Source organism: Typopeltis vanoorti, chromosome 3 (genome assembly GCF_054136105.1).
Source record: "Typopeltis vanoorti isolate ZY-2024b chromosome 3, IOZ_Tvanoo_1.0, whole genome shotgun sequence".
Taxonomy (NCBI): Eukaryota; Metazoa; Arthropoda; class Arachnida; order Uropygi; family Thelyphonidae; genus Typopeltis; species Typopeltis vanoorti.
Genome location: NC_143551.1, coordinates 2636399 through 2657789, shown reverse-complemented (window position 1 = coordinate 2657789; position 21391 = coordinate 2636399). Strand labels below are relative to the sequence as shown.

Below are 21391 nucleotides of genomic sequence, written 5' to 3'. Positions count from 1 at the left end.
CCTTGCAGTTTTACATGCCATGGCACTGAACCAAGCAATCTCCTAAGCTTGTCATACTTGCCAGCACAGTATTTCCACATATACCGTGTCTTAAGCGAGAATTCCACAGCTTTAGCCACCTCTCAGGTCAAGACTTTATGATCACTCTCACCAGTAGGTGGCAACATGGTCATATTCATTACATTCAAATTCTCAGATGCTATTACCAGGTCAAGCACTCTCAAACCCCTAATATTTTCAATTACATGCTGTCTCAGATAGTTATCCCTTAATAATTGAATAAAATCCATTTCCTTCCTCACTTGTCCTCTCTTCCTTCCAATCATTGTTACTATAGTTGAAATCCCCCATAATAATTACCCTCCTTCCACTCATTTCATCAATTTGTTTATGCATACTATCTCCACCATTTATTCCATCACCTGGTCTATAGCAGCACCCAACTGTATATTTTGTTCTGCCAGTCTCAATCTCACACCAAATAGCCTCAAATGAGCTCTTTTCACTATCCTGCAATACAACTTCAATTCTTCTTGGCTGCAGTTCATCAGCTATCATCAATAACACTCCTCCCCCCATTTTATTCTCCCTGTCCCTCCTAAACACACTATAACCTACATATTCTATCCCACTAACTATATCATCTTCTGTCAGCCATGTTTCACTAATGCCAATAACCTGTGGGAGAGCCACAGGTTATTGGCATTAGTGAAGAGCCAACCAAGGCCAAAAATTCTTCCTTCTTGTTGCTAATACTCCTGGCATTAGTATACATGAAATGCAGAGGTCCCTTTGTCCCACCCCTATCTTGATGCATTATTCTAACTATCCCATTCCGATACTTGTACTTATCCTTAGTACTGGCTCGAGTTCATTATATACATTTTTAGACTCAACTGCCTCACTGATGTCCGCATATTTACTCCCCCCCCCCCCCTTGGAAGTTCTAGTTTCCCCTGGTTCTGCATATCCATTTTCACTTCATTCAGCAACATTCACCAGTCTCTGCACACCAAATCCATTCAAATGCAGGCCATCCATCTGGTATAAATCCTTTCGCCATCAAACTCATTCCACACCAAACCGTCTGCATAACCTGTGCATAAAGTCATTTGCGATTATGGCCCTCCTTCTAAACTCCTCTCTGTCATACCAAGCAACAGACTCACAATCCTAACTCTTTCACTCTTTTCTTTTGCTATCTTTAACAATACTTTCAAGTCCTCTCTCATAAAAAATTTATCTCCTTTCAATTCATTCGTACCCACCACAACTATCAATTCTTTCACCCTCTGTTTTTGTGCTCTAATACTCTCACTTACATCCTTAAATTTTGCACCCGGTAAGTATGATTTAGTTAAACTCCCATCTATTACACCTCTTAATAACGAGTCACCGTACAACACTCTTTCCTGCATTTCTGAAACTCTCCCACTCTTATGCTTATTTTTCCTTTCAAACACTTGCTTATTTCCATTAGCCGAGGCATTCTGGAAAGAGTTTTGCAGGTGCTCCAACTGCCGCTGTGCACTTTGTATCACTCTGCGTAACCGCTCGAGCTCGCTCCGTACAAATAATTCCTCATTTTTTTCATCATTTAAACCATTTTCTCTCTGTATAATTGCTTTCACTCTCTCTTTGATCACCACTCTCATTGCCATCTTGTACAACATCGCAATTCCCTATGAAGCCACTATTTTCACTCACATTCTGGCTTTCTTCCACCACAATAATCTCACGACCTGACACATACTTTAATTTTACACTTTCTGCATTTAGTATTGTGTTGTCTGTGTGTATGTGTATTACAAGTGTTATTTGTACTTCTTGAAGATGTCTCAATGACAGAAGAAATATTGGAAGCATTAAAATTAGTTTTTAATCCTTTGCTAGTGCTGTCAATACTCCATTAAACCTCTAACCTGATTGTAATTTTTACTTTCCTGCCCCTCCCCTAACTGTGAGGTATGAAAAGTTTAAAGGGAAATATAAATAGAATAAAACTAATTTTTTTTCCTCTCTTTTTGTATTTTACCATTATTAGGGATAACCTAATATTCAAAGTTTGGCATCTGGCAGAGACCTCCACATCACCTGTAAGGAATGCAGAAAGCCAACTAGGGCGTCTAATTAAATGTCCCATTTTCACCTTCTTGTGGTGCACATTGTTAAGTAGAAAAGATGAGATGGGTTTGGGATTTAGCTAACCAAATTGTATTCTGTATTATCTCAAAACAAAAGACAAAAGACAATCAACAGACAGGGTAGAATGAAGGAAATTTTTCTTTTGGTTTACTTTATGTTAAATTTAATCCAGAATTATCTATAAATGACTTTAATGTTTATTGTGCTGGAATTAAATAACAAGCCAGATCACTATCGCCATTATTTCCATCCACTGAAATCAACAACGTGTATGAGAGAGATTTTATGGTTTACCAAAATTCTTGGCCATGCTTGGTTACAAGAATTGTTAGACCGAGAATTAATAACTGAATGATCGTAACATCTTTAGCAAACTATTGCTTATTCTACTAGCACATTTTACAGTTTGAATAAATGACAGAATAATGATCTTGTGTAATTAGGTTGCTAAATTAATGATTATTCCCTATGTGGAATTGCTGATGTTCATCATCATCATCAAATTCCTGACAGGATGTACAGGATATGATAGTACTACATGAAAAATTTACATCATTACTAACTTCCTATCTACAATTTTCCTCCTGATCAATCAATCTGTTACCTGTCAAGACTGACATTGTCAGATCTTATATTTCTATCTAAGGCACTTTTTACCGCATTAATCCACCTGTATCTTGGTCTTCCTCTGAGTCTTTTTCTGGCCAACCTGGCAGAGAGCTAATCTTGTTTTGTTAATCTTTCCTTGCCCATTCTGTTAAAGTGACCATACCACCTGAGATTAGCTCTGTTAACACATTCCTGCATGCTAACAATGTCTAGTTCTTCCCTAATTTCCTCGTTTTTAATATGTTATTGTCATTGATGATATCTGTTCATTCTTCTAATCTTTCTCAGGACTCTCATATTCTGTGGTCTCTAGTCATTGTTCAAGTCTTTCATTTCTAACCCGGGTCTCAGATCAATAAGAAGTTAAAATTGGTTTGAACACAGTCTTGTGTACAGCTAATTTAGTGTTTTGACTAATTTTTTTATTATTCCATATAAATTTATTCAATTGACTTCTTACTATGCCAGCTTTGTTGATTCGCTTGTCTATTTCCATATTTAATATACCATCTTCACTAAAAATCATGCCTAAGTATCTGAAATGTTTTACTTCTTCTATAGGTTCTCCATTCACAATGCATTTGATATTTTTCAGTGCTTCTGCTTATTTTCATTGTTTTTGACTTGCTATTGCTGACCTTCATAACAAGTCTATTACAACAGTTATTCAATTTTAGTCAGGGAATCTCGCAGACTTGTACTGGATTTATTTAGAGGTATAACATCATCTGCATAAAGTAAAGAGCTGAGATTAATTATATCTCCAGTTTAATATCACTTTCCTTCATAATGTGATCCATAGATAATAACAGATTATAATGTACATCCTTGTCTGACCAGATTTAATATTAAACCATCTTCCTGCACTTCAATTCTAACTGCTGACAACTCAAATAAAGACAAAGTATTGCCTGACATAATGCCCCATTGACACCACACAGTTGTAGTGTTTAGAATAGTTTTTCTCTTGGCACTTTCTCATATGGCTTTTCCAGATCTTCAAAACTTATCTTTGTCATATTCCCATGATTTCTCAACTATTTGTTGTAAAGTGAAAATCTGATCCTGCCAGCCTCTATTTGGCCTAAATCTGGCTTGTTTTCTTCACCAAGCTTCCCTTCCACAATCCTTCTCAAACGTTTCTCAAGTATACTTACATAATTCTTGCCAGATACACCCAATAGGGAAATACCTCTGTAATTCCCACATTCAGTTTTATTTCCCTTTTGATATATGGCTACTATAAGAGCTCTACTCCATTCATCTGGAATTCGTCCCTCTGTCCAGGCCTTCTGAACTATGCAGTGCAGCCACTGCAAGACTTTTATACCTCCATACTTGAGCATTTCTGGTTAAATATCAACTCCCACTACCTTTCCATATTTCAGGATTTTGATGGCTTTTTCTACTTCAAATATGGATATGTATTCCTGTTTGCATGACTGTTGAGTGTTTTTTACCACTGTGCTGTCACTGCTTGTTTCATATAGGAATATTTTGAAAGTAATTACTCCATATGTATATATTAAAGATATCTTTTTCTCTGGTTTTCATGTCACCTTTATCATCTCTAATTCCTTTTACAGCACTCTTTCCTCCATTTCTGAGCTTTTTTCAACATCCTCCAGGATATTTTGCCACCTTCCTGATATTTATTTTCTATCGTCTTCCCATGACTTTTGTTTGGTTAGTTTTACACAGTGTTTAGCTTTCCTATATTTGTCTCCATTATCCAAGAGAACAAGCTGAGTTATTCGCCAGTAAGTTTTGATATGCCTTCTTCATTTCCTTCACTGCCTCTTTAAATTCCTGTGTCCATCATGGAGTTCTTAATTTTCTATCCTTGCAGACAACCTCATCACATGCCTCTCTGGCTGAATCACTCAATGTTTTCTTCAGGGCGCCACCGAATCTCCAAGGTTTGGTTCCTGTTCTCAAACGCTTATATTTTTTATAATAAATTTAGTTTAATCCTTTTGTTGTCTAACCAAGTGCAAAATAAACTTCCATGTTTCTCTAAATCCAGAGTAATTTAATAATAAGGTGGTACACCGGTTGGCAACTCGTATAGGTAAATATGACCTCTCCATTGCTTCTGGCTTAGTATCACCACTCTGGGTCTGCCTCCTACTGATGGGACCTCAATAAAGATCGAAACTGGTCTGGGTAGTGGCCCTTCCCTTAATGCATAGCGGTATACATGTCCGCAAGGAGATGCACTTTGCATTATTTGAGATACTGAGACAAGGAGTGATGAGAGCTTGATCCACATTTGCTACGAGTTGCTGAGAAATGTACCACCTTATCTCAGTCCTGAAGATATTTTAAGGCACAAACTTTGTTTTCTTACACTTGGATAAAGGATTAAACTAAATTTATTATAGTCTAACCAAGTGCAAAATAAACTTCCAACATCTTATATTTTTTCTTGAATAATGTTTGTGTATTTTAATCTACAGTTCACATCTGAGAGCTGCTCAACTTTTATTCGCTTTAAAACTTTCTTTCATGTTCTGCTTGTCAATATGAAATTCAATTTTATCCTGCTCAAGACCAAATGGTTATCACTTCCAATTTGAAATCCTCTGTACTCTCTAGTGATGTTTTCTCACTTGTGTCTTGCACAAGTCAGAAAACATCACTATCAACAATAACATAGTCAGTGAGACTTTTCTTATTCCCTGCCCTTTTCTCCATGTGAATTTGTGCACACATTTTTATGTTGGAATGTGGTGTTAGTAATAACCAGTTCTTCTCCTGAGCATATATCCAACAGGTATTTGCCATTATTATTAGCTTTGCTCTTTTCTCCAAATTTTCCCAAAATATTTTTGTATGTCTCACAATCATTTCCTACTCTGCTATTTAGATCCCTAACAAGTACCAACTTTTCCTTTTTCATTGTGTCAGTTGCTTTTTCTAAAGGCCTCAAAAAATTCCTCCACTTCTATCTTAGTAGAACCTTCTGTGGGATCATAGGCACAAATAAGTCTCATTGTCCAGTTCGCCATTCTCATATTTGCCCACATTACTCTACTTGAGACTGACTGCCATTCAAGAAGATTAGCCTCATATTTTGTGTTGAATACTATCACTACTCCTTGTTTTCCTTGATTGTCATTGCCTGAATATAACATTTTGTATTTATTGCTCAGAAAGATCTCACCAGTTTTTGTCTTTTTTTTGTTTCAGCCACAATTATGTCAATCTGGTACTTATCCAATTCCTCAGCTAACTCCATTTCTTTGCTATTCATGTTGATCTTGAACTCTGGCGATGTTCAGTTGGGATGTGTTTCAGGATTTGTTGGAGGAAATGGGGGGGGGGGGGACCCCTTTTCCCTGGTGAAAACAACAGAGGCCTTATTTAACAGGCAATGCACCAGCTAGCATAAATTTCTATCTTGTTGTACCATCATTTTATATTGTGGTTGTATCACAGGAGAATTAAATAAACTGATATTTCATGTTGTACTCTGCATGGAATTAATTATTGTTTCTTCTTGTTGTTGTGTTGTTTGTATCATAAAGCACTATTATGAAGGTAACAGGTTGTTTTCACTATCTTATTACCCTATCACTGCTAGTTCTCTTGCATATTCTTGTAATACGTGACCTGATATCCCTATCTAATCCCATGTCTATATTCACACAAAGGTTTTGTAATATTCTTTGCACCTCTGCTTCATCTACCTCTATTTCCAAATCAGCCCTCATCACATCTTTTGCCATTATATGCAGTAAAATGATGATATATCTTAGTAATTCCACTGTTTTGTCTTCTTCATTTACCTCCCTGTCATTCATCTCAATTATTGAAAGAACTCTTTGGGACTACACTTGGCTCACTCAGCTAATTTCCTCTCATACATTTGATTTTGCTTTACTTACCATTCTATTCACACCTTTCTGGAATTCTCTTTCTACTGCTCATGATCTTGCTGATTACCTTTCTCTTTGAATTTCCTCTATAGACTGTTCTCTTTGTGCAGCCTGTACTTAATGATGCTTGATTCAGTTTTTCAATGATTCAATTTCTGCTTGATTTTTCCTCCTGAATCTAGGTATGCGGTCTATTTCTTCTTCCTTCAGACACCTCTTGACAATTTTCCATGTACTAACAACATCCAATTGTTGCAATTTCTTATGCCTTGGCACTGCTCTTAGCAGTCTCCTGAGTTCATCATAATTACCAGCTTTGTAGTTCCACATATACCCCTTCTTAACTGAAAATTCCACATGTTTAGCCACCTCCCAGGTCAAGATTGCATGTCACCAATTGGCATCAGTGTGGTCACAGTTGTTATTGACAGATTCTCTTATGCAGTTACTTGATTCAGCACTGTTAAACCCCCTGACACCTTCCTTTCACATGTCCTTTTCTCCTTCCAGTCTGTTTCCCCATTGGTAAAATTCCCAATAATTACATACTCTCCACTTACTGGGTTTATTTATCAAGGTATATCATCCACGTCATCTTTTGTATCCTCTCCCCTATAACAAGAGTTGACTATTTATTTTGTCATATTTTACAGCTGATGGTCTCATATGTACTGTTTCTTTTGCCTCCTGCTCTTTTTTGACTGCACTTTATCTGCTGTCATCAGTTTTATCCACTTCTTTCACACCCGTTCTCTTTATTCTCACTGAAAATACTAAACCCTTCACATTCTATACCAGTAACTGTATCATCTTCTGTCAGCCATGTCATGCTAATGCATGGTGGTAGATGATAGTAATCTCTAGATGGTAAATGACTTTCATCACCTGGTGAAATAACACCATCTTGATTATTAGAAGCATTAAGTGTCTGTAGTTATGTTTGGTCACTAGAGCAGAGGTTCTGGTTTCTGTCCCCATCCCTCTCTTTACATATGCAGTGTTAGTGATACCCTTGATGGTATTCCAATCATAATGTGGGTGGACAGGTGATCGGGGGGGGGGACCAAGTACAGCGGCTGCATGGGATCTGTCAAGGCCAAGTATGGACTGAAAATGGGTTCGCTCTGTGTGGGTGGTAGGTTTGTGAGAGTGTTACCTATTCTGGATCACAAAAGTAGCTAAAAAAATCATTAAAAAAACTCACCTAAAATACATAAACAACAAAAATCCAACCAAATAAAAACATAAAGAACAAAAAAATCCAACAGGAGGGGGGAAAAAATGAAAGTTCAGATCCCCCCCCCTCAACTCCCCATCAATATTATTTCTTACCGAAAAAAAAATGAAAACAAACCTTTCCACATTCGCTTACCCAATGTGAATTGTTTATATTACTGTTTGTTGCCTAAACAGCAACATAAACTATGTTCACACAACCATTTATATTCATCTGAACCAGAATTACTATTCATATTATAACCACAACAACCACCTTTAATCTTAACTGCCCAAACTACACATTACACAGCTTTCTGCCACAAGGGTGACACCTATGCATTTTTCCAGAACTTACATACTGTGCCAGAGATCGCAAAACTTCAAATCCCCTTCCCGTTTGATCTACTTTGGTTCAAAATTTCTTTACGAAATCAACCTGCCCTTTTCATATGTGTCTATCACTCTCAAAACTCCATTAACCACCCTGATCTCTTTAGCTCTACTTTCTAGTCAAAATACCGTAATAGTGAGGTCATCCTGATGTAAGCTAATATCTTAGCTTACATCACTTGCCATATAAAGTTTTGGAGAAATGTATGCTGTTGTCTTGACATTTCCAAGGCTTTCAATTGTGTTTGCATCAAGGCCTGCTTTGTAAACTTTCTTCGGTCTACCTGCCACCCTTTGCAATAACTGGATAGCCAGCTTTCTCTCTGGTTGTTTGCTGTGTGTTATGGTGGATGGCACCTGCTCTTTGAGCCTTTGCTACCAATGCAGGAGTGCCTCAGTGCCTGTTCTCTCATCTACCTTTTTTCTCTTATACATAAAAACCTACTTTCACTCACTACAAATCTCATCCATAGCTTTGCTGACGATAGCATTCTTCATTCATCCTACTTCTTTGGCAAACCACGTAGTTCCCTTACATCAGGATCATCTGTAACCAGTTCCTTAAACAGTGATCTTGATACCATCCTTCAGTGGGGCAAGGATAACCTAGTCACCTTCACAAATTGCCAAACTTTCTACCATATTATTTGATAACTGCCCTCAAGTTGCCAATATTCTTGATCTCTTCCTAACCAGAATGCTGTGTAAGGAAGACATCAACCCCTTCCATGTATACTGTAGATGTCAGTTCTCTTGTTAACTCAGATCACAACCTCATACAAGTCTCTTTTGCCACAGAACAACCTTCACCCACCAGTTCTCAGTATCGTAACCTTTGGCACTACAAGAGTACAAAATGGGATGACCTCCAATGACTTCTCCTTCCGATGGTCCAAATACTGCTTTCATTTTCCTGATTCAGATACCTACACTCAGACCGAATAACAGAAATCATCCTCAGAGAAATGATATGAGGATGACTTCTTACGCTATTCCACCTTAAATTCACAGCCACCATCCAAATTTTGGTTCTTAAAAAAGTTTGTGAATGCAATGAAAGAAAAATTCCTCTACATGCCACAAATGGCTCAACACTAAAACACCAGCTGTTCATGCTGCCTATACTGCAGCATGCAACAGCTGTAAAAGAATCACCACCAAATCCAAATCAGACTTTGAATTGGCTAAATTCTGAAAACTGGTATTCTCTCCAAAGAGTAGTTGTTCCTTCTAGTCCATTGCCAAAGCTATTGGATGCAACTTTTGTCCAGTCAGGTTTCTTTAAAAAGGTGTGCCTCAGAACTTACACTTATCAGTCTATCCTATTCACATGGCATCTACCTAACAGCAAGGAAATAGGCCCACATCCAGCCCATCCCAAAGAAAGGTGATATTGTTTTATTTTATTTTTTTATCTTGCTCCTGACTACAAAGTTTATTTGAAAACCTATAGGACATTTTACCCTGACTCAGCTAACGATTTTTCTTCTTGATCTTTATCGGTTATATACAGGTAGTTTCTGCCTTTATGAATTAATTGGTTCCTGGCGACCATTCGTAAATTGGGAATTAATAAGGCAGGAGTTTATTTGCCTTAGTTATAATGCTATAAGCAAGAGTTACATTTGTAAGAAGGAATATATAAAATATAAAATGAATATCAAATGATAAGACTTTACTGGCCAAAGAAGCTTTTCTTTGTTTCTTTAGCTCATTTTCTGGTTTTGCACTAATGCTTCTTTTTGACATTGTTGGAAAAGTGAAGGGGTTATAGTTAAAAAGAAAACAAAATAAAAAATCAATTGAAGAAAACTATGAATAACACTCTCGCGTCGCCAAGGCTTGTGAGTGACTGAGGCTTGTTCTAACTGATCATTACATACTGCGTAATTCCACGTAAACACCCGTAATCACCTTCGGCATGCAAAATTTAAGATAAAAATTTCCATCCAAAAAATTCATAAAGTGGGAATTCGTAAAGTGAGAACTAGTTGTGTGTGTGTGTGTGTGTATATATATAGAGAGAGAGAGAGAGAGAGAGAGCACGCCTGTGTAGCTCAGTGGATGTGACGTTTGCACATCATGGCGCTTGACCGCACGAAGTAAGATTTCTTGGTTTCGAATCTAGTCAGCGACTAGAAGAAATTTTCCTAAGCCTTTTTTCGACCGGTTCCCGAGTTAGTCAATCTCTGGCATGGGCAAGCAGGTTTTCGTCCCTTAAACTCAAGAAAATCGACCATAGAACCCACATTATTTTAGACAATAAATGCGAGTGTTAGGACCACAAGATGGCAGCATGTTAAGCCGTCTCTCTTTACTGCGTGCCACTTAATTAGTGATAGCCTTGGGCCAGCTATCTCTCTGATTGGGTACCAGTGGAGCTGGAACTGCCCACTCAGTCTCCAAAAGTTAAATAGGGCTAAATGGCCTCGCCTACTCCCTAACGGGAATGAAAAGGCTTTAGCTTAGCTAGCTAGCTAACTGATATATATATATATATATATATATATATATATATATATATATATATATATATATATATATAGAGAGAGAGAGAGAGAGAGAGAGAGAGAGTGATGTAGGCAAATATCAGAATGGGGAACTGGACAATGAGACTTATTTGTGCCTGTGGTCCCACAAGAGGTTCTACTAAGGTAGAAGTAGAAGAATTTTTTGAGACTTGAGAGAAAAACAACTGAAAAAGGAAAAGTTGCTCTTTGTTGAGTATCTAAATAGCAGAGTAGGAAATGATTGTCATAGATACAGAAATTTTTTGGTAAAATTTGCAGAAAAAGCAAAGCTAATAATAATGGCAAATACCTGTTGGATTTCTGCTCAGGCCATTTCTCTACACTCCATTTCTCCTTTTCATTTGATAAACCTCTAGTGCTCATGTATTAGAAATCTCAAGATCCACCATGACCAATATCATGAACTTTAATCTCTTTGTATATCTCAATGGGACAAGGACAACCTTGTCAACCTTAATGCGACCAAAACTCAGTTCTGTCTAATCTTTCAGAAGAAAGCGCTTGAATCCATCTCCCTTGCTTTTAATAATATCCAGACATGAAAACATCAGATTTCCCTTCTTGGATTGACCCCTACCTACCTCCAACCTTTCCCGGCACAAACACTTTTCAACCATAGCTTGTGCAGCCATCATGAAACTTGGTATAGTTTTTTTCCCACGAGACACTACTTCACATCCGCTAACTCTATGCAAATCCCAAATCCACCCAACTATGGAATATTGTTCCCATATTTGGGATGGTGCACCAAAATCCTTTCAAAGATTTCTTGATTCTATCCAGAAGTGGGCAGTTCAGTTAATTAATGATCCCTCTCTTACATGTCCAACTCAGTCCATGCATTAAGTCTTAAGTTTTGGTGGATATCGTGTTGGTGGTTTAACGGAGTATTAATGGCACCCCAAGAAAGGATTAAAAACTAATTTTAATGTATGCCCCCCCCCCCCCCCCCCACCACCATCACTTGCCAATTTTTACATGGAAAATTTTATAAAATTGAATGCAAAGATGAAAATGAAAACTTTTTTTTACTCTTCCTACACACCCTAGTTACACTTTCAGAATAACCTCTCCTTTACTAATTGAGTGGATTTTCTATATACAGTGAAGGAGTGTATAGAAAATCCACTCACACAGTTAGATGCATTCACAAACTTTTCCACCACCACCACCACCACCACCACCTTTGTCATCAGCAATATGACATATTTAAAACTCTAACCAATAGAGCCATGTCTGCATGGTTAGCTGAGTGGCTATGCACCTCACAACCATATGCCTGGGAAAGGAGTGTCCTGGGCACGATTCCTTTCACTGAAGTGAGGAACTTAAGGATCTTTTTCAGCCATAGTCAAGTTAGTTGGTCTTGGGTGTGGACAGTAGGGTTTTTTCGTCCCAGTTTATCTGGAGGCTTTCATCCCACAAAGCAGGTAAACCGGCCTTGAGAACTCAACACCACTACAGACATAGGATACACCAGGGCATAGGGTTGACCACCTTATCCTGAGAATGGTTGAGGTCCGATGATCAATAAACCCTTGACACTGCAAGGTAAAAGAGGGAAAAAGGAAAATGAGATGAGATAGAGCTATAATCTTTGTCTCAGTGGACTTATCTTTCAACTGAACTTAACTATATACACAAAGCCTTCCTATGCAATGGCTACAGTGCTTGCAGAATAAAAAAAAGTAATCAATCCCCCCGTCCCTCAGAAATGCCATCACCACCCCCTACGTCTGGGGAACACCAGAAAAAGTAGCCAGATTTTCAGAAAAATACAACCTCTGCACAGCTTTTAAGCTCCATCAGAAACTTGCTACCTTTATCCATTCTATCAAAGATCAGCTCTTTCCTCTCTCATTGCCTGGAGTATATAAAGTACAGTCATACCCCGACTTACGCAGTTTCATATATGTACGTATTCTCGTCCCGCTTCACGCCTCACCACTAGTCGTATCTTTCTGGCACCAGTTGCATTCGCCAGTGTCGCACATGCTGTGAACAAGCACTGACTTGTTTCGCGCAGTCCCCATTCATACACGATTTTTATAGTCTACAAACCTTGCGATTGTTTAATGTTATGTCCTTGATAAAAAATGTTTCATATAAAAAATAATAATGTTGTCTAAAGGAAGCAAGTCCAATTCTTCTCCAGCTAGCAAGAAAAGAAAAACATTGACTTTGGAAACAAAACTCAACATTATTAAGGATTTTGAAGGCGGAATGAAAATTTGTGAGCTAGCAAAGAAGTTTGACCTACAGGAATCCACAGTAAGAACAATTATAAAAGAAAGGTTTACAGATTTTGAAGGACATAGATTCTAACGAGGAACGAATTGTAGCCACAATGTAAGGAATAAAAAAATCATTAGCTTGCTATTAAGAAATTTTGCATGACAAGAAAAAGACATTATGCCGTCAGACGAATCTATTAGATTTTATGAAACCATTGACATCAGAATAACTTTCTTTTTTTTTTATGTACTAAAAACTGCAATTATGATTATATTTCTTAAAAAATATAGGTGTTTTTGTAAACCTTTGGTCCCAACTAACTAATATTTGTATGTTTGTATGCAAAATTATACTCGAGTTACGCGAATTCGACTTGTGTTCTTTTTTGTTGGTCCCACCTACTGCGTAACTTCAGGGTAGGACTGTACTCTGTTCCTGAAAGTTGGCTTCAGACAGACAGGTAGATCTGCAACCATCCATTTAGATTAACACAAATCTTAAATATGCGATCACAGCTATGGTCAATCTGGTCTTGCAGCCATGTATTGGATATCACTCACATGATCTGGAAGAAAACTGTCATGCTTCATCATAGTAAATTTAAAAAAGAAAGACTGTTTTTGGAATCTGCAGTAGCACTCAGAAATCAACCTAATTTAAACAAATAGGGATGCATAAAACTTCCCAAAATTTGCGAAACACTAATCATCAGGGGTCCCGGTTTACATCCTTGGGCTGCCTAGAAATGCCCATAGAAGGCACACCACCTAGATAGGACATTAGAGTTCTCCATGTGTTTCATTGATATTGTATTGTCTTTGTGTGTTGCAAGTGTTGCTTGTACTCCCTGAAGATGTCTTAATAACTGAAATAGTGGAAGCATCAAAATTAGTTTTATTCCTTTCTTAGTACTGTCAATACTCCATTAAGCCTCCAACATGACTACTTCAATCCCTCTCTCACAGATGTTCAGTTTCTGCCTTGTGTCTCTTCTGCAGATACTTTCATGGGCAATAAATACTCTGTCGCTTTGGTCACTATGATTGCTGCAATTAAATATGCAAACAGACAATGGAATTAGCAAAGCCAGTATGGTAGGAAATCACCTGAATAAATTTATATGGAACAAGGGAGAAATAAACAACTAGGTTCAAACCATTTTTAACTATTGGATCTGAGAGTTGGATTAGAAATAAAATACTTGACCAAAGACTGGAGTCCATTGATATAAGAGTTCTGAGACAGATTAGGGGAGTGAACAAATGGCATCAGTGGCAATATCATATTAAAAATGAGAATATTAAGAAAGAACTTGATGTTGTTAACATTCAGGATATATTAGTAGAGCTAATCTCAGATGGTATGCTCACTTAAATAGAATGGGAGAGGAAAGATTATCAAAACAAGTGTTCTTTGCTGTGCTGGCAGGAAAAAGACCTAGAGGAAGACCAAGATTCAGGTCGATTGATACAATAAAAAGTGTATTAGAAGAGAGAAGTATAGGATCTGATAATATTGGCGCCTTGACAGTTAATTTGGAGGAAAATTGTTGGTCGGAAGTTAGTATTGACATAAGTTTTCGTGTAGTACTATCATAATATCCTGTACGTTCCTTGAGGGTACACGTTGGGAATTTAATGATGAATTCCTGCACTTTCCTCCAAAATCATTAGAACAAGAGCTACTGCCAAACTTACTATCGATCTTGATACTCACCAAACAAACGTCACTTCCCCATCTTTTATTTCACCAACTTCTGTTCTTTGGAACAGCCTTCTCTCACTCTGCTTTCCCCAAAGAATACAACCTTCAGTTGTTGAGAAATAATGTAAATAGATTCCTCCTTTCTTCTTATTCCTCTTGACCACATACATGACTGATCTGCTGTTGGTCTTGTGACCCATGTGTGGGTCAGATTAAAAAAAAAAAAAGGAAACTTTTTGCCAAGAATAACTAGACAATCTCTCTCCCACCTCCCCCATTCCCAATACTTCTGACATTAGTGTACATAGTTTAGTAGCTTTATATTTTGTACCGATTATTCCATTCCAGTTTTTTACCCGAGGAATTATATTCAGCATATTTGTTCATTTTTACACTCACAGGTCTTAGTACCTATGTGTGCTGTTTAATATATGTGTGGTTGTTCCTTAATATATTTATTTGTATAACTTATTTACTCTTTATTTTCTTCTAAGTAACAAAATTCTTATCTTACTTTAAAACTGCAATCAAGTTCTTATCTGCTGCGCCCCCTTTCTATAACCTTCATTGGTCTATCTTTCAAAATTTAAACGTGTGCAAAACTTTAACAAAGAGAATGCTCCAGGCCAGAGCCAATTTGTCCGTGATTAAAACTCTGAAGTCAAGTCCTTTTCGGAATTAAGAACATTTATTTTTTTTTTTTTTGCTGTGCCATCTTAATTCCTATACAAGAGAGAAAATCTTGTCAGAGATTTGACCTACAGGTTACTATGATTTCAAAATTATGTCAAAGTTAAACGAGTTCTTGTTAATCTCTCGAAATAGCAGTCGTAACCGTTTCCTATCTTAAACTCCAATGCTTCTTACATATACAGGTTCAATAATTATAGCAGGTGGTACATTGACTTAAATGATCAGGCATGTATTTTGAGTTAAAAGACAGAAATTTATTCATACTAAATATGATACATGTTAAATAAAACTTAAACTAGTTGAAAGGTCCTCTAAATGAAATAAGCTAAACTAACACAAGATAAGGTTCACAATAGGTATTTCTCATGATATATAACAAAATTTCAACCTGCCCATATCCCAATTACTTAATACAAATAAGTGGATATAAGATATAATACAAATAAGTGGATTTAGTCTCACTTCCTCCTTAATTAACTTCCATACAATACATCGATCTATAATTAACAATAATGCTTGAAAGTTTACACTTCTAATACTAAAGATCTTCGTTAGAGAAATATGTATCAAAGTCCTGACTTCTACCTTAACTATTTACTACAAATTTCAAGTGCAATTAGATTCCCATTACAATTCATCTAAGCCTTCTCTTACATTTAGTAAATTAAATCAAATGTTGGCTAAATGTCTAAAGTCCTGTATCCTTAACATTAAATCAATTCCATTAACTGAAATCACCGTCACCGTCTATATTTCTCTCAGACAAATTAATGGAAAGTTCTTACTTTTCATGAAGTCAGACCCTCTATACCTAATTGTTCCTTCTAGTCTCTGTTACTGCATGTGGACATCCCTTTCGTAGATTAACGCAACTTATTCCTCTGTATTTGAGGACAACTTGACTGCTACGGCTTTGAACATAGGCATTTGGTTTCTCCTATTTTGACTCGCCTTCGATGTATCGTTCTTCTGGGATTTGCATCGTGAGTACAGATCTTCGAATAAGGTAACTATTCATCGCTTACGATTCCAATGAAACTTACTGTCGTTAATGATCATCCCGAATTCGCAGCTTACCTTAACTTTAAAACCAGCACGAGTTAGAATTCTCTCATCGGAGCTCCACGTGACTCGCTGCCCCGCGAATAGAACAACACTCCATACTCGTTCTCCTAGGAACCGATTACGTAAACAAAAAAACTGCAAGTCCTTACCAAAAAGCGTTGAACTCGACTCAGCAACTCTTTTTTATATGGTTCCAATGACCTTCTTTTTTATGACATCATCGTCCACTCGGTACCGTATTTTATGCACCCGACACCCACTTCTATCGGTGCAATTAGATGGTAGACCCCTGTGTAATATTGCGCTGCACATGTACAGTAGCCTCTGGTCATGACTTAACCTTCTTAATCCTGTCTGGAATTTTTTTGTTCACTATGGCATACTTAAACACAATAGAGTCTCCTTTGTTCTTACACAAAACTATTGATAATACATTATTCATAATTAAAAAAAAACATTATTTCTGTTACAATTACACCAAGTTTATTCATTGATTTACAAGTATTTTAGCGGGATTTAGTATACTTGTAAAATCTGAATAAAAGTTATTATATTACTAAAATTCCTTTTATTCAAGATTTAACAGTGCTCACACACATACACTCATCTGCAATCCCTCATTGATAGCTCTGGTTTTTCTGATTTTGCACTTATAATTAGCAACACTTTTCCAGACTTCTAACATGAAATCTATAAATTTGAAAGAACTGGGTTGAAACATTTTTTCTTTGTGCTGAATTACATGGTCTATAGATAATTAGCTAGGCCACACATTCCATATTGAAGAAATAGAAATTTGTTGGTTATGGCTCTTCTCTTCTTATTTAGCAGTTTGACTGTAATGATTCACACTGCAAGAACAAGAATTTCTGTAAATGCCTGCTGGAGATTATGGAGTTATCTAAAAGTATATGAAGGATGGAGAATATTTTTCCTGCAGGTAAAATAATATGGAGAAGATCAGTCTCTTTTCAGAAATGTTTTACATATCAAACAGAAATTTCAAGACTATCTTTTGGTCTACATTTCTATAGACGTCTGAGTTTTCTTTCTTTCTTTCTTTTTTTGCTTGAAACTGTTTGGAAAGACCTTGGCAGGTGTATCTAAATGCTTTCATATTCTTGCAACCAGAGGGTATTATTAGTACAAATAATATTTGATAATGGGTTAGTACAGATAAAACTAACGTATTAGTTTTCTTTTTCATATAATAATCTGTTTGACTTCATAAATTGGCATTTATCAAAATTTATTGAATTCTTTTTTTTAGATCCTAATATTGATTATTTTGCCAAGAAAAAGGAAGAAAAGAAAGAACGTGTTGCTAAAAATGAATTCCACAGGCTAAGGAATATTGCTCGCTCGCTGAAAGGAAAGGGTAAATGAGGACTGCTTGCTTCATTTATTTATTTAATTAATTCTATATTTTATTGAAACTCTTTGATAACCTTCATTCAGAGATGATATCTATTAAAAGCTGAAATTTAAGAAATACTTATACAAGAAAATTTCTGTTAGTTCACCATGGTGAATTTTATATATATATATATATATATATATATATATAAGGGGTGCTTAAGGGTCAAAGCTGTATAACTGAGAGGAGGCCTCTACATAGCCTTTAAAGGAATGCGTAGAACCGACCAGGGCTTCTGACCTAATGTCCAATCCTCACCTTCTCGTGGTGCACCCTGTTGGGTATCTACTTGGATACTAAATGAACGAGGATGGGCTGGCAATTTGGGATTTAGCCAACCAAATTGTATTCTTATTGGTTAAACCAAAATAAAAAATGATGGTACAACATGACAAAATTTCATGCCGGCTGGGGTGTCGCCCAGTTAAACAAGGATCCCATAGTTTTCGCCAGGGAACCAGGGCGAACAGCGAAAAGTCAGCTACTACAACAAAAAATATAAAACACACAGAGTTAAAGATTGGTACTATCAACATAAGAAGCCTGAATGGCAAAGAAATGGAGCTAGCTGAGGAATTAGATAAGTACCAGATCGACATAATAGAGGTGACTGAAACAAAAAAGACAAAAACTGGTGAGATCTTTCTGAGCAATAAATACAAAATGTTATATTCAGGCAATGACGCTCAAGGAAAACAAGGAGTAGCCATACGTATTCAACACAAAATATGAGACTAATCTTCTTGAATGGCAGTCAGTCTCAAGTAGAATAATGTGGACAAATATGAGAAAGGGGAACTGGACAAGGAGACTTATTTGTGCCTGTGGTCCCACAGAAGGTTCTACTAACTTAGAAGTTGAGGAATTTTTTGAGGATCTAGAAAAAGCTACTGACACAATGAAAAAGGAAAATTTGGTCCTCGTTGGGGATCTAAATAGCAGAGTAGGAAGTGATTGTCAGACATACAGAAATATTTTGGGAAAATTTGGAGAAAAGAGTAAAGCTAATAATAATGGCAAATATCTGTTGGATTTCTGCTCAGGACATGGACTAGTTATTACTAACACCATGTTCCAACATAAAAATGTGCACAAATTCACATGGAGAGAAGAGGCTAGGAATAAGAAAAGTCTCATTGACTATGTTATTGTTGATAGTGATGTTTTCTCCCTGGTGCAGGACACCAGAGTGTACAGAGGATTTGAAATTGGAAGTGATCACTATTTAGTCTTGAGCAGGATAAATTTGAATTTCATATTGAAAAGAATAACATGTAAGAAAGTTTTAAAGTGAATAAAAGTTGAGCAGCTCTCTGATGTGAACTGTAGACTAAAATACACAAAGATTATTGAAGAAAAAATGAAAGAGTTTGAGAACAGGAATCAAACCTTGGAGATTCAGTGGAAACCTCTGAAGAAAACCTAGATTAATTCTGCCAGAGGCATGTGGTGAGGTTGTCTGCAAGAATAAAAAAATCAGAACTCCCTGGCAGGAAGTTAGAGGCAGTGAAGTAAAAGAAGAAAGCATATCAAAATTTCCTGTCAAATAAGTCAGCTTGTGCTCTTATAGAGTATAGAGACAAATGCAAGATTGCTAAACAGTGTGCAAAACTAGCTAAACAAAAGTCATGGGAGGACTTTGGCAAAAATATAGAAAATATATATCAAGAAGGTGGCAAAATATTCTGGAGGTTGTTGAAGCTTAGGAATGCAGGAAAGATTGCTGTAAAAGGAGTTAGAGATGATAACGGTGACATGAAAATGGGAGAAAAAGATATCTTTGAAGTATGGAGTAATTACTTTGAAAAACTGCTAAATTAAACAAGCAGTGATGACAGCACAGTGGTAAAAAACACTGACCAGGCATGCAGTCAGGAATACATATCCATACTTGAAGTAGAAAAAGCAATCAAAGGCTTGAAATGTGGAAAGGCAGCAGGAGTAGATGATATTCGAGCAGAGATGCTGAAGTGTGGTGGTATAAGAGTCTTACAGTGGCTGCACTGCATAGTTCAGAAAGCCTGGACAGAGGGACGAATTCCCGATGATTGGAGTAGAGCTCTCATAGTACCAATATATAAATATATAAGGTGCCAAGAGAGAAGTTATTCAACACGCTACAGTTATATGGTGTGACGTGTTGAATAACTTCTCTCTTGGCACCTTGTCATATGCCTTTTCCAGATCGACAAAACTTAAATACAGATCTTTGTTATATTCCCATGCTTTCTCGACTATTTGTCGTAAAGTGAAGATCTGATCCTGACAGCCTCTATTTGGCCTGAATCCAGCTTGTTCTTCACCAAGCTTTTCTTCCACAATTCTTCTTAACTGTTTCTCAAGTATACTTGCATAGATCTTGCCAGGAACACTCAGTATGGAAATACCTCTGTAATTCTCACATTCATTTTTATTTCCCTCTTTATATATTGGTACTATGAGAGCTCTACTCCAATCATCGGGAATTCGTCCCTCTGTCCAGCAATACTTATATCAAGCAATACTTAGTCTTTATTTGAGTTGTTAGTCGGCAGTTAGAATTGAAGGAAGTACAGGAAGATGGTTTAATGTTAAATCTGGTGTGTGATAAGGATGTACGTTATCCCCTCTGTTATTCATTATCTATATGGATCATATTATGAAGGAAAGTGGTATTAAAAATGATATCAAAATCCTAGATGTTAATGTCAGCCCTTTGCTTTATGTGGATGATGTTATACTTCTAAATAAATCTGCTACAAGTCTGCAAGATTCTCTGACTAAATGGAATAGCTGTTGTAATAGATATGGTATGAAGGTCAGCAGTAAAAAGACAAGACAATAAAAATAGGCAGAATCATTGAAAATATCAACTGTAGAACAGGTTCTCCAATCACAGTTGTGAATGGAGAACCTGTGGAACAAGTAAAACATTTCAGCTTCTTAGGCATGATTTTTACTGAAGATGGTAAATTAAATATAGAAATAGACAACAGAATCAGCAAAGCTGGTATGGTGGGAAGTCAGTTGAATAAATTCATATGGAATAAGAGAGAAATTAGTTGGAACACTAAATTAGCTGTATACAAGATGGTGTTCAAACCAGTTTTAACTTATGGATCTGAGAGCTGGGTCACAAGTAAAACACTTGACCAAAGACTAGAGACCGCAGATATGAGAGTCCTGAGAAGGATTATAGGGGTGAACAGATGGCATCAATGGCAATATCATATGAAAAACGACGATGTTAGGAAAGAACTTGACATTGTCAGCATCCTGGAATGCGTTAGCAGATCTAATCTCAGGTGGTATGGTCACTTAAACAGAATGGGCGAAGAAAGATTAGCAAAATAAGTGTTCTCTGCCAGGTTGGCAGGAAAAAGACCCAGAGGAAGACCAAGATATAGGTGGATTGATATGGTACGAAGTGCCTTAGATGATAGAAATATAAGATCTGATAATGTTGGAGTCTTGATAAGTAACATACTGATTTGGAGGAAAATTGTAGATAGGAAGTTAGTAAT

General features: G+C 36.8%; 1 protein-coding gene across 1 annotated transcript in view; it reads left to right on the top strand.

Annotated features, from left to right (window-relative positions):
* LOC150107865 (ribosome biogenesis regulatory protein homolog) overlaps positions 1 to 21391 on the top strand; it is a 285588-nt gene that overhangs the window by 150019 nt on the left and 114178 nt on the right. The window contains exon 7 of the mRNA XM_090415397.1: positions 17742 to 17849. Within this exon, the coding sequence (XP_090271523.1) occupies positions 17742 to 17849 (108 nt within the window). The remainder of the gene's footprint in view (positions 1 to 17741; positions 17850 to 21391) is intronic.